The sequence below is a fragment of the Macaca thibetana genome, chromosome 11, assembly GCF_024542745.1.
Source record: "Macaca thibetana thibetana isolate TM-01 chromosome 11, ASM2454274v1, whole genome shotgun sequence".
Taxonomy (NCBI): Eukaryota; Metazoa; Chordata; class Mammalia; order Primates; family Cercopithecidae; genus Macaca; species Macaca thibetana.
The window spans coordinates 103,202,126-103,216,516 of NC_065588.1; the positions used below are offsets into that span (position 1 = coordinate 103,202,126).

At 35.2% G+C, this 14,391-nt stretch overlaps 2 protein-coding genes across 3 annotated transcripts in view; one reads left to right on the forward strand and one right to left on the reverse strand.

The window, feature by feature from the left end:
- PWP1 (PWP1 homolog, endonuclein) overlaps positions 1 to 14,391 on the forward strand; it is a 753,749-nt gene that overhangs the window by 64,456 nt on the left and 674,902 nt on the right. The window lies entirely within an intron of this gene.
- The window catches only part of CRY1 (cryptochrome circadian regulator 1), a 106,607-nt gene that overhangs the window by 32,449 nt on the left and 59,767 nt on the right, over positions 1 to 14,391 (reverse strand). For both annotated transcript variants that reach the window (XM_050749750.1, XM_050749748.1), the window contains exon 2: positions 1,378 to 1,486. In XM_050749750.1, the coding sequence (XP_050605707.1) occupies positions 1,378 to 1,486 (109 nt within the window). The remainder of the gene's footprint in view (positions 1 to 1,377; positions 1,487 to 14,391) is intronic.

The following is a 14,391-nucleotide window of genomic DNA, read 5'->3' on the forward strand; positions in this document are numbered from 1 at the left end:
ATGCTTCCTGTACAGCCTGCAGAATCGTGAGCCAATTAAATCTCTTTTCTTTATAAATTACCCAGTCTCAGATATTTCTTTGCAGCAATGTGAGAATGGACTAATACAGTAATAAACAGGAAGAGATGAATATAAAAAGGGCAATGAGGAAACTCAGTTTCTGGTCTGGGCATTTCCATGAGCTAGTTGTATGATTTTGGGCAACTCATTTACTCTCTAGGCCTAATTTTTTTCATTTCGAAAAATGGGAAGAAAAAAATAATAGGTATTTTAAACATTTTTAAAGATTTTTAAGCTCCTACTAAGTTTTTTAAAAAGCACTACAGTGCCAGGCACGGTGACTCACACCTGTTACCCCAGCACTTTGGGAGTTCGAGGCAGGTGGATCACCTGAGGTCAGGAGTTTGAGACCAGCCTGATCAACATGGTGAAACCCTGTCTCTACTAAAAGTACAAAATTAGCCAGGCATGGTGGCATGCGCCGGCAATCCCAGCTACTCAGGAGGCTGAGGCAAAAGAATCACTTGAACCCAGGAGGCAGACGTTGCAGTGAGCCGAGATCGCACCACTGCACTCTAGCCTGGGCGATAAGAGCGAGACTCCATCTCAAAAAAAGAAAAAAAAAAAAGCACTACACGTTCTGTATTATTGGTAAAATGTCCATTGTTACAACCCTTTGACCCAGAAAGTCTTCTAAGAATTATCTCACAAATGTACTGGCCCATGTGAGCAAAGATTCATAAATGTGGACAAGTATGTTCACTGGCATTTGTATTAACAAAAGGCCTACAGAGAAAATAATTAAACGTTCAGTAGAAAGCTAGTTTAAAAAATTATAGCCATCTACAAAATGGAATACTATGAAGTCATCTGAAAGACTGAGGAAATGATATGGAACAACTTCTATATGGATATGTGAATAAAGCATGGCAGAGAATGGCGTGTATCGTGTGTCATTTCAACTTTTAACAAAGGGGATAGTAACACAGACACAAACACATGGATATGTGTGTGTGTGTGTGTGTAATATGCACACACACACAAAAATTCTTTTTTTATGCAAAAAATATTTCTAATTGGATACACAATAAACTGGAATTGGATACATAAGAAACTGGTAGTAGTTGTTGCTTCTGGGAGGGGAACTAGCAGTTTAAGGTAGAAGAAAGATTGAACTTTTCATTGTAAACTATTTTCCCACCGTCTGATTTTTACCACGTGTAGCTTTTTCATTAAATAAAGAAAAAAAAACCCACAAAAATTTTACCTGAAAATACTTATATTCTCTACACCTTAAATTAGCCAAAAAACCTTATTTACCAAATATGTAATATTCTCTGAGAAAATATTGTTTTATGCAAATATTTTTCAAATTACCTTGAAAAGCCTGGGAAACACATCTGCTGGTTGTCCACGAATCACAAACAGACGGGAGTTTAATTTTCGTAGATTGGCATCAAGATCCTCAAGACACTGAAGCAAAAATCTAGAGAGAAGAAAATATTATTTAAATTATTAAAAATATATATTTAGAAGACATAAATTATTACAAAATCATGTTATTCTAAAAGTTGAAATGCCAACCTATCATCTTATTACCTCTTATTGATATATAAATTACTTTTTCCAAAAACCATACTAATATATATTTTTTAATTACAGCACAAATTACCTAGTATTTTAATGAAATACTGAATAAAATCACTAATTTTCATTAAATAAAAGTGACTTAGCAAAAATTTAATTTGTGAACATAAAAATATATAAAGAAGTATCAAAGCAATTAAAGAAATTGGTTTCATTATTTAAACTTGATGAAATACTTTCTACACGAAAATGGCTTTTCATATAGAAAGGAAAACTTGAAAAATCTAGAATATCTGCTACTGGGGGGAAAAAACCAGAAACATCCTATATAATGAATAAGCAAGTGAATAAGAATATCATGGTAAAAAGGAATCTGAGGGGACAAAAAAAAAAAAAAAGAATATGAGTACTTTTCTGTAATATTGTAATCGTTTAAGAGATTGAAATCATAATGCCCATTTTCAAGTTTCTAATTTATTAAAAAAGAAACTAATAATAAGTAGATGCCAAATTATGTGGTTATTAATTCTCTGAGTGTAGAAAATGCCAGATTAACTTATAAAAATAAGAAAAGGTTTCATGGAGTTGGGGTGGAGATTATAGCTTTTTTCAATGAAGTAAGTAGTAAAAAGGCTTACACATGGCAGACATCTAGGAAAATTCTGGGACAGTACCAGGAGACTGCTTACTTTGCATCTTCTGTTGTGAAGAAATGGAACATTCCCCAAGAGCAAATTTAAAAGAGATATCACCCATGGAAGGTCCAATCTTATTATTTGACTCATATTAATTTTCATCTAGATTCTGTTCTTTTCAGCTGGACATGTCTTATTTCCTATTGTGCTTCTTTTATGTTCTTGATCTTAAGGTTAAGTATTTATCTGTCTTTTCCACAGGCCACATGGTCTTTCAGAATAGTGATTATGTCTTACTTGTGAAGAGGAGTGATTAAGAAGCAGGGAAATGCATATTCTAGAAGTGTACTATCTAATATGGTAACCAAAAGCCACATGTAGCCATTTAAATTTAAGTTAGTTAAATTTAAAAATCAGTTCCTTAGTCACACTTGCCACATTTCAAGTCCTCAACAGCCACATGTATCGCTGGTGGCTACCATACTGAACAGTATAGCTACAGAACATTTCCATCATTGCAGAAAGTTCTACTGGACAGATTGTTCTAAAAAGTTGCTTGGTCTAGATCATTTTGTTCTCTTAACCGATTCCGATCCCATCGTTTCACTAAATAAGTCTTGTTGATTTTTTACAACTGTAGTTATTAGTGACATAAGTACACTAATCAGGTCTGACACTTCTTCCTCTTTAGGAGCACCATCTTCCTCTTTAGGAGCACAGCTTGAAGAGTCACAGTGCTATATTTTTATGAGGATGTTAAAGATATCCCACCATTTCACCTTAAGAAATCTCATGGGTTTCCAAGTAGGAGGCAATCCTTTCTATCCCCACATTTATATTTTATCACATCCCTTTTCTGCCTTGGTTTGTAGTCACCTCCCCAACACCTGATCCCCATCTTAACCCACCCACTACCAATCTACAAATACTTCAGGGGAGAAGACTGTTGTTGTTAGATGGATAGTGATATAAAAGCATCGGAGTTTAATAAAATTATCTCCAACTATGAATAATTTATCATGTCTGGTAACAAACGTTTGTTGGGAAGCATCTAATTTTATGTATTTGCTTGGCAAGAGGAGTTACTAGACAGAACAAAGATGAAAAAGTTTTTACACAGATCAAAAATTAAGAAGTTGAAAGAACTAGCAATTTTAAGTTTTCTTAAATTGAAACAGTACAAAACTTAAATGTCCTGGAGGGGTAATCTAAGGCAATAATAATCCCCTAATCTCTGTTGCAACATTAGTTTCAAAATCTTCCCCACCAGAAATGACGAAGAACTGAGAACAGCAAGAGTTCTCCATGTTCAACTTTTTGGTCAAAACGATTCTATGTGGTACAAGAGTTCAATGACAGTAAGATGGGAAAAGAAAATAAACCCAAAGGACATGATTAATTCATAAAATGAAGAATTAAGTATGATTGATAATTAATAACCTTTCCCTTTCTTAATAGGCTGAATAAGCATTCTTAATGCCTTTAATAAACTTTTTTTTTTTTTTTTTTTTTTTTTTGAGACAGGATTGTGCTCTGTTGCTAAGGCTGGAATGCAGTGGTGCAATCATGGGTCACTGCAGCCTTGACTTCTCCCACCTAAGACTCTAGAGCGACTGGGACCACAGACATATGCCACCATGCCCAGCTAATTTTTGTAGTTTTTGTAGAGGTGGGGGTCTCCCCACGTTGTCCAAGCTGGTCTTGAACTCCTGGCCTCAAGTCGTCCTCCCACCTCAGCCTCCCGAAGGGCTGGGATTACAGGCATGAACCATCACAGGCCTGGCCTTAATAAACATTATATGAACCAAACAAATGCACAGAATGATATGGACTAAAGTAATGTGGTGCAATGGGAAAAGTTTTGAAACCTAAGAATTTTGTTTTGGTACTTCAGGAAACAAAGGACTAAAAGCTGTATTGAAGTATGGTGTTCTTCTTCCACAGATATAATTTACATCTCTCATTTCACATAAAAGTTACATAGATTTAAAAAATAGAAGAACTTAAAAAATAATATAGGTACTTTGTAATCAAATATTTTAAGTAGAAAAGATCTGAGAAGAAAAGCAAAAGAGAAGGCTAAAGTAGAACACACTATGATGCTATTCTTTGTTATAAAGCTTTTAAAACTACTTGCATATATTACTTTGATAAAATAAAATTTACATTGCATGTATCTACTTTTGTTTATATGTGCACAAGAAAATAATTGGAAAAATACTTACCAAACTATTAATCATACCTCCCCCTTAGGAAGTGGGGGTTTGAGATAGGAGTGAGAAAGAGAGAAACAAACACATTTTTTTAACTTCATAAAAAAGTTAAAAATTGATAATTAGCATACATTTCTTCAAAGTAGAAGAAAAATGAGATATGCTATATATGTTTCTGGTTTAATATATGGTGAATATCTTTTCGAGGCAATGGACATACTTCTACAGCACCAATTTTCATAGTTTCATAGTACTCCATTGCACAGACGTCCTATAATTTAACAAGTCTATCAACAAATTACTATCCTTAAATCAATCCTGAAAAGTCCTATCTAGTCTCCTCATCTGTAAAATTGGGACAGTAATAGGACCTGTCTCATAGCATTGTTCGTGAGAATTAAATAAATTAACTATGTGAAGCTCTTAGAATAGTGCCTGACCACAGTAAGTACAATTATATACTATTACTTTTTAGTGTTCTCCTTCCTTTTCACTTCTATTTTTGCTACAATAATTCTAGTTCATATTATCTCTTGCTTGTATTTACTGCAATGCCTTAAAATAGATCTGCCTACTAACAATCTCTCTCCGTTCTAATTCATTTTATACGCAATTCCAAATCTTCATGAGGCACACCTTCCTATACAAAGGTTTTCAGTGACTCAATCCTTATACAATACACAACAAATTATTTTGCTTGGCTACTAACCTAGGGTTCTAGGATGATTTCCTACCTCACACCCCTTTCTCACACCAAATCAAACTTCTCTTTCACCACACATTCAATCTCCTGGCCCTTTCCTTGGCTTGTAGTACCTTTCCCAATTCCCATCCCTTTAAGTTCATATCCCATTAACCTTAAATCTTCTAGCTGAAAGTCACTTCTATATCTTCTGAACCTCTGAGGTGCATGACGTCCTTCAGAGGATGAAAAAATTTTACCTCTATATAATATATACATATATATAAAATAAATAATATATTTTATATATATATAAAATAAAACCTCCTCCTGATGGATTTCAAATTAAGTCAGTCTCTCCCCCTCTCTCTCTTTCTGAGACAGGGTCTTGTTCTGTCGCCCAGGTTGGAGTGCAGTGGCACGATCTCAGCTCACTGCCTCCACCTCCCAGGTTCAGGCAATTCTTGTGCCTCAGCCTCCCAAGTGGCTGGGATTACAGCAGTATGCCACCACACCTGGCTAATTATTTTTGTATTTTTAGTAGAGATAGGGTTTCACCATGTTGGCCAGGCTGGTCTTGAACTCCTGACCTCAGGTGATCCACCTGCCTCAGCCTCCCTGAGTGCTGGGATTACAGACATGAGCCATCAGGCCCTCTAACTACAGTTTTCTTAACCTCTATTTTGGTTTCTATATTTGGCAAATAAATCTCATTACATGCCTTGTATAATTTGTTGAAAAGATTAGAAACAGGATTAAATGACGTAGTAGGGATGTCTTGTATAACTGCTAAAAGGATTAGAAGCCTCATAAAATCACCTAGTAGAGTCTCTAGTACATGATAGCTATGTATCAAACAGAAGTTGTTATTTTCCCTTGAGAATAATTCCTGTTTTTTTTTTTTTTTTAAAGAAACACCCCATGCATTTCTATGTGTAAATACTTGGGCATGACAAAAGAAAACATGAATTAGCTGGATGCCTATACCTGTATATAGAATTACTTTGAACTCATAACTTCATCTGAATGTGACTTTGAACTACGATTTCAAGGAAACCTTTCCCAGTAGCAAGGTCAATGTGACTATGAATATTATAAAACAAAGTACAATGCAATTAAGACTCAACTAATCTCTAAGCATATAATTCTTCCTTGATAATACCTCCAACAGCCCAGGTTCAAAGTATCAACTCAGTGATGGGTGTGATTTCTTTTTAATGCTGAATAAATAATGTTACTTCAAAACTATACAAAATCTAATGCTCAATCCTCTACCCTTAACTGGAAAAAGGATTAGATCTGTTAGAGTTCAGATTCAGTGTGTTCCAAGGAACACACCAAGTTCAACCTTAATGTAATAGAAATGCATGTGCTCTGGGACGCTCAATATTGAATGAATGATTTATTTTTAATATATTCCACTGAAAATACATATGATATCATCTTAATAGGAACATACTTTCATACCTTCTCCAATTTGGCATATATATTATTTTCTTGAACTACACGCATTTGAAGGCTCAGTTAATAATGCTATTAACTACATACAACAGATTGCTTTTTAAGTAGACCAAATGATAGTAAAACTTACATTACATCCCTTCATATAACTATACTGCCTACATAGAAGCACAGTCCTCATATTATTTAATTACAATACTGAATGCACCACTTTAAAATAAATTGAAGAGATACTAGGTGACAAAATATATTTCTTCACTTTAAACATTTTAAGGATGTTTTTTTCCTCCAGAGATCACTATCTATTGCTATTATTTTAAAAATTATATGCAGTAAGCTTCCTTATACCACTTCCAAAAGATGACTTCAGCATGAATCAACAGAAATATTTTCCTAAAGTAGGTCATTGCTATAGCAACCAGTGGACGGTTTAGTATACTCCGTCACAATGACCTACTTTCCAGTCTGTGCTAGAACAGCTTTATATAACTAGAATTTCTAGTTCTGTCTATGAAACAGTCCAAAAAAGGCAATGGTAAGATACAACATAATCCTATTGCTGCTGAAAACAAGGCATTAAGAACTAACATGTATTATACCAGAGTAAAGCCATGTGGTTCCGTATGCTAGTTTGTAAAATATATCTTACACACTCAGCAACAAAAACTACACTTACAGTATCTAAACAAGAACAACTCATTGCTGACCCCAAAGAACTGATGCAAAGAATATAAACTAAAATCACTAAAACTACAAGAATAACCTTATTATCCACATAAAACAAGAGTTAAATGTAGAAAAAAATTAAAGTTCTGTATACACTATCACAAAGAAAAAAAATGGAGATTCTCAGTCATTAACCAGTCTGTTATATTTTATTAGAGACTTAAAAAATATAACAATTTGTGTCTGTGTAAATTTAATAAAGTTTACATATGCTCTTTTTTCTGGTTTGTAACAAATTTTTAGTGTTTTCATCTAACTTAATTCTATTTAAATTGTCTGGATATTTGTGATACACATTCTCCCTGAAGATAAGAGTTTAATGTTCAATAAAGATGAAATATATCTTTTAAAAGCAAATTTTGCATTTGCCAGACTCTAAAAGCCATAAACCAGTAGACCTGTATCACTTTTTATAACTAATATTTTGCAATGCCCTCTTTTAAATCCTGAAATAAAAGACCTAGATAATATAACATATCCATACACACAATTTTAAAGCATTAATATAATGCTTTAATTGAAACATACAGGAGAAATTAAAGAAAAGTCATTTATATTTTAAAAAGAAATAACATGTACTTCTAGAGGTAAATACATGAGCATGATATAAGGAGACAATGAATTAAAACTCAATGTCCACACCTACATATAGAATCATTTTAAATTTAACAGCTATAAAACAGACTAATACAGTTGTGTTACTAGTGACTCAAACACCATACACCATGAGTGATACTGTCTTTGGTGATGCGATTTTCTTAAATATTGACCAAGACAGTAAAGTTCAGAAAAAAAGCAAAGTACAATATTTCCTTTATTTATATAGGTGATAAATGCATTCCAGGAAAACTCAGTGTATGTTAAAATTGTGTTTAAAAAACCCTACTGTTTATACATAAAGACTTAGTCTCTAGGTTCAGAACACTATGAATAAGTTTTTCACTTACATTAAACATCTGGAAGAACATTTGAAATTTATGTGAAACTCAGAAAAACTATTTTATTTACTTATTTATTTTAGAGATAGGGTCTCATTATGTTGCCCGGGCTGGTCTCAAATTCCTGGAATCAAGTGATCCTCCCATCTCGGTTCCTGAATAGCTGGAACTACGTGCATGCACACTATGGCACCTAGAGACAACTATTTATTTTGAGGGATTACTGTGAGTACTGAAAGAAATCTTCCATTCTTGGCCTCTCCTTACTAATTCCACTAGCACCTTCCGGACACAGTGGCTCATGCCTGTAACCCCAGCACTTTTGGGAGGCCAAGGTGGGTGGATCGCTTGAGCGCAGGAGTTCGAGACCAGCCTGAGCAACATAGGGAGACCTCATCTCCACAAAAAATACAAAAAAAACTAGCCAGGCATGGTGGCGCATGCCTGTAGTCCTAGCTACTTGGGGTGGGCTGAGGCAGGAGGATCAATTGAGCCTGGGAGGTTGAGGCTGCACTGAGCTGGCTGTGATCATGCCATTGCACACTGTACTCCAGCCTGGGCGACAGAGTGAGATCTTGCCTCAAAAAAAAAAAAAAAAAAAAAAAAAAAAAAATCAATCATTATGACAAACAAAAATTCCTCTACAAAATTTCTAAAATGCCTTTGAAGGAGTGATACTGTTAATTACTTCTATAATTTCAATCACTGATTTGAGTCATACAAAGATAAATGAGGTTCCAGTACTCACAGAGCTTAAAACCTAAAAAAGGAACCTGAATATGTATATTATGTACATAAACACTACAGAACTGGCTATGGTAGAATACAACATATAAAATACAAATAGATATCACTAATGTGCTCTGAAAAATCAGGTGGGAGAAATCATTTCTGGATTTTTCTTTCCCTGTTTTGATATGGGGAGCGGCTTAGGCAAAAATTTCAAGGATGTGGTGGTGATGGTAGGCAGTGACCCTGAAGTATCAATACAATAGCTCGAGATAAGGAAGGAGAATTAAAGGCCACTGGACTGTAGCCTGCAACTAGGCCTTGTTCACCACTTCCCACTGTCCAATTCCTGACATACAGCAGGAGTTCAATAAATATCTATCTAATGACTAAATAAATTAATGAAAGTAGAAGAAAGTGATTTTAAAGGCTTGATTCAATAGTCAATGAAGAAGGAACATAAATGGGAAATAATATTCTCTGAATGTCTATTGTGCTGGATACTTTACATATATTATATTCCCAAAAACTTTACAAGGTATCTCATTTTTAAAATGATGGAATCTGAAACTCACCAAGGACACTTCCAAACCCAGGTAAACAATGAAGCAGAAAATTTAATCTGGATGTCTCTGACTCCAAACCACAGTGCTCTTTGTACTACATAATGCGACTTTCCTACAGAATATGTAATAATCTAAGATGTTTTAGGAAAATTAATTTGACAGCTTTAAGAACATTAACAATGACTAGAATATAGTTTTTGTCCTCAAGCTGAGGAACAGGCGTGTGTATCAATTAAGAAGAATTTAGGATATACCATGGTAACAAATCAGTCAAAACAGGTCTCATGACCAAGTTAGTCCTTGAAAAGGTAGGAAAGCATAATTTTCTTGCAGGAAGGGACACTGAATAACAGTGTACAGTAATGATGTCTACCACAATATCTGAGCATTGATATTATGTGCCATGTGATACATTTTATTATGAAGAATGTATTATGGCAGCCCAGAAGAAACTTAACTGTGTGGGGATGGGGAAGGGGGCAGGGGAAGGCACAAAGAAGAAAAGATTTGAGTAGCGTTTAGAATTAATAGCTGTTGCTTAAGGTGATAAAGCAGAAATGGGCAACCAAAGCAGAAAAAATAGTATGTATTCTTAAATCACAGAAACTCAAAAAGAGCTAGGGGTTGGGGGTACCTGGGGAAGGACTGTAAGTATTATGCTTTCTATACTAAGGATGTATATTCTCTTCAAAACAAGCCTTAACATTTAAAACATATTCAAATCAATGTCAAAACAAACCTGTTATCAACTTCTGTTGTTGACAGTACATGGGATTAAGATATCCTAACAGAAATAACTAACAAACTGAGAAACAACAACAACAAAAGAAAAGTTCTTAAAATAATTCACTGGGTTGTCCAAAAAGCAAGAAGACATAATAGGTCACAGGAAGCTAAAGTCAGTTGTAGCCCTGGGGATCTCTGCAGAGCCCTTGGAACTCTGAGCTTCATCTGGGTTGAAGAGGACAGAAGACAAAGCCCAAGGCCCACCCAAAGGAAGCTAATAACAGATTCAATATAAAGCGGGCTTCCAAAAGCTTTAGTAAATAAGGCACAAATCCTTTTTTTTTTTTTTTTTTTTTTTTTTTTTGCTTATTATACCCAGACTGCTCTGAAAGATAAAAATCTTAAGTCACAGATGAGGACTACAAGGAAACTTATCTGTCTCTAGCCAGTTTGGGTTGAAAGAAAATAAAATCTCTCCCTGAATGGAAAGGAAAAACAAGTAACTTTACAGTAGTGAATACTGGCAAGTACTACCTTAACCACACAATCAGAGCCAACATCACTAGGTCAATCATGTTGATATTACGTTCACTCTGACTTGATGTGATGAGAAAACAATTTCACCTCTGTGGTATTTTCCCCCAAACCCCTAGTTTAATTATAAAAAAAAATCAGAGAAACCCAAATTGAGGGCCGTTCTACAAAAACATTTGACCAGTACTCAAAACCACAGAGGTCATAACAAATAGAGAAAGCCTGAGAAACTGTTACAGAGGAGACAAAAGAGACATATGACTAGATGCAGTGTGGTATTCTAGATGGGACTGTGGAAAAGAAAAACTTAGTGGAAATCTGAATAAAGTCTGGAGTTTAGTTAGTACTATGGTTTCTTTTTCTTTTCTTTCTTTCTTTCTTTTTTTTTTTGAGATGGAGTTTTGCTCTTGTTGCCCAGGCTAAAGTGCGGTGGCGCTCATTGCAATCTTGGCTCATTGCAACCTCTGCCTCCCGGGTTCAAGCGATTCTCCTGCCTCAGCTTCCCAAGTAGCTGGGACTACAGGCATGCGCGACCATGCCTGGCTAATTCTGTACTTTTAGTAGAGACGGGGTTTTGCTATGTTGGCCAGGCTGGTCTGGAACTCCTGACCTCAGGTGATCCACCTACCTCGGCCTCCCAAAGTGCTGGGATTACAGGCGTGAGCCACCACGCCTGGCCAGTACTATGGTTTCTTAGTTTTAATAAAAGCACCATGGAAATGGAAATGTTAGTATTACAGGAAACAGGATATAGAGCATACAGGAACTCTGTGTATTATCTCTGTGTATTTTCTACAAATCTAAAACTATTCAAAAAAATTTTATTAAAAAAATCCTCCAAGAATGAATCACCTCAACGCAAATTCATGGAACGTCTGTGGTCCCAAACACCTCAAGCCTGACAATGCGTTTTAAATGGTCACAGGCTTGTTGTGCCCTGAGATAACTGTTACAGGCACACATACACACACACGCACACACACACACGTACGTCACAAATCCTCTCTGTATTCTCAACTTTAAAACTCAGACTTCAGGCCAGGCATGGCGGCTCATGCCTGTAGTCCCAGAGCCCAGGAGTTCTAGACCAGCCTGGGCAACATGGAGAAACCCTGACTAAACTAGTTGGGCGTGATGGCATGCACCTGTAATCTCAACTACTTGGGAAGCAAAGGTGGGAGGATGGCTCAAGCCCAAGCGGTCAAAGCTACAGTGAGCCGTGATCACATCCCTGCACTCTAGCCTGCGTGACAGAGCAGGATCAATTTTAAATTGGCATCATTCATATGTTTTGAAATTAGAAAATACTTGAAGACTTGAAATGAAGAAAAACAGCAGAATAAATCCTTAAAAAGTAAAAAGAAGAACATGATAAAGAACAGAAATTAGTGAAAAAAGAACGCAAATTCATAAGAGAAACAGCAAAGCCAAAATGTATTATACAAAGAGACAATAATATAAATGTCTGACAAGAATAATTAAGAAAAAAACAGGAGAGGGAAGAGTAAGAAATGTTAAGAATTTTTTTAAAAGTGGGGACATAATCTCAGATACTGCAGGGATTAAACAGAAATAAACAATTTTATGCAAACAAATTTGAAAACTTAGAAGAAATAAATTCCTTGCTAAAACTGACTCAAGAAATTTAAAACTTACCAAAATGGACTCAAGAGTAATAAAAGAAAAGGAATAGTTCTAAGTCACTAAATAAATTTTAGAGTCCATAGTTTAAAATCTTACAAGAAAAACACAAGAGTCAGTTAACTTTACAGATGAATTCTACCAAATATTCAAAGAATAGATAACTCTAATTTTAAAAAGGATTCTAATTTCATAAAGAGGATAGACAGAAAAGGAATATTCAACTTATTTTATGAGGTTAGATTTACCTTGACACCAAAACCAAAGATAGGATAAAAGAAAAATTACAAACTAATTTCACTCATGAGCATATTATAACAGCAAACCAAATCCTGCAATATACAAAACATATTATATATCATGAACAAGTTGGGCTTATCCTCAGAAAGTTAAATCATTTAATATTTACAAATTGGTTACTGTAATTCACCTCATTCATAGAATAAAGAAGAAAAACTATATAACCAATTGACGAGATGTATAAAGAGTAGCAACAAAATCTCAATTCCCTTTAGCTTCAATAAACCAGAACTAGCAGGTAACATCCCTAATCTGAAAAAGGGTACCCATAAAAATACTTAGGGAAAACATCATATGTAAGTGTGAAATGTTGAAAGCACTTCCTTTAAGATTGGAAAGAAGACAAAGATGCCTGCTACCACTGCTTTCTACTCAATCTGGTAGGCCTAACTGATGTGGTGCAGGTTGAGCATCCCAAATCTGAAATGCTTCAAAATCCAACACATTTTGAGTGCTGACACTGTCAGAGGCATTTGAACCAGAGTGACTCCATCTTAAATAGGGCCTTGGTAAAATAAGGCTGAGACCTGCTGAGCTGTACTTCCAGGAAGTTAGGCATTCTTAGTCATAGGGTGAGACAGGAGGTTGGCAGAACTGGTAACGCAAGATACAGGTCACAAAGACCCTGCTGATAAAACAGAATGCAGTAAAGAAGCTAGCCAAAACCCACCAAACCAAGATGGAGACCTCTGGTCATCCTCATTATACATTATACACTAATTATAATGCATTAGCATGTTAAGACAGTCCCACTAATGCCATGACAGTTTACAAATGCCAAGACAACATCCAGAAGTTATCCTATATGGTCTAAAAAGAAGAGAAATCTTCACTTCTGGCAACTCTCCACCCCTTTTCCAGAAAACTCATGAATAAGCCACCTCTTGTTTAGCATATAATCAAGAAATAACCATAAGTATACTCAGTCAAGAAACCCATGCTGCTGCTCTATTTAGGGAGTAGCCATTTTTTGTTTCTCTACTTGTCTAACAAACTCGCTTTCGTTTTACTCTGTGGACTTGCTTCAAATTCTTTCTTAAGTGAGTTCTAAGAACCCTCTCTTAAGGTCTGAATCAGAAGCCCATGTCTGGTAACATGACATCCAAAGGAAATGCTCAATGAGTTAGGTTGCTGAACTGGTAAATATAATGCCAATATTCAGAAACATGGGGAAAAATCTGAAATCCAAAACACTTCTGGTCCCAGGCATTATGGACAAAGGATACTCAACCTATAATAGAAGAAGAAGAAATAAAAGGTATAAGGATGGGAAAGGAAGAAGCAAAACCATGATTATTTATAGATAGGCAAATAAGTACTATTGATACAGAAAAAAATAAATACACAAATAAGCGTTTCAAAGGATTAAAATAACTTAATTTCTGGCATCAATTAGACTAATATAATCCTTATAACTTACACCTCTCTGATTTCAAAAACCACACAGAACTATTTATAGTCTAGAAATTGTATTAGTTCTTGTCTAATTCTAGAAACCACTGCATTGTGACTCTACCAGATTAGGCCAAATAAAGTATAAGATATACTTCTAGGATTTAAAGGATCTACATACAACTAAAATAACATCTGCCTAACATGAGTCCAAATCCCAGATCTATGAATAAAGCTTTTCTGTAGTCTAACAGCCCTATT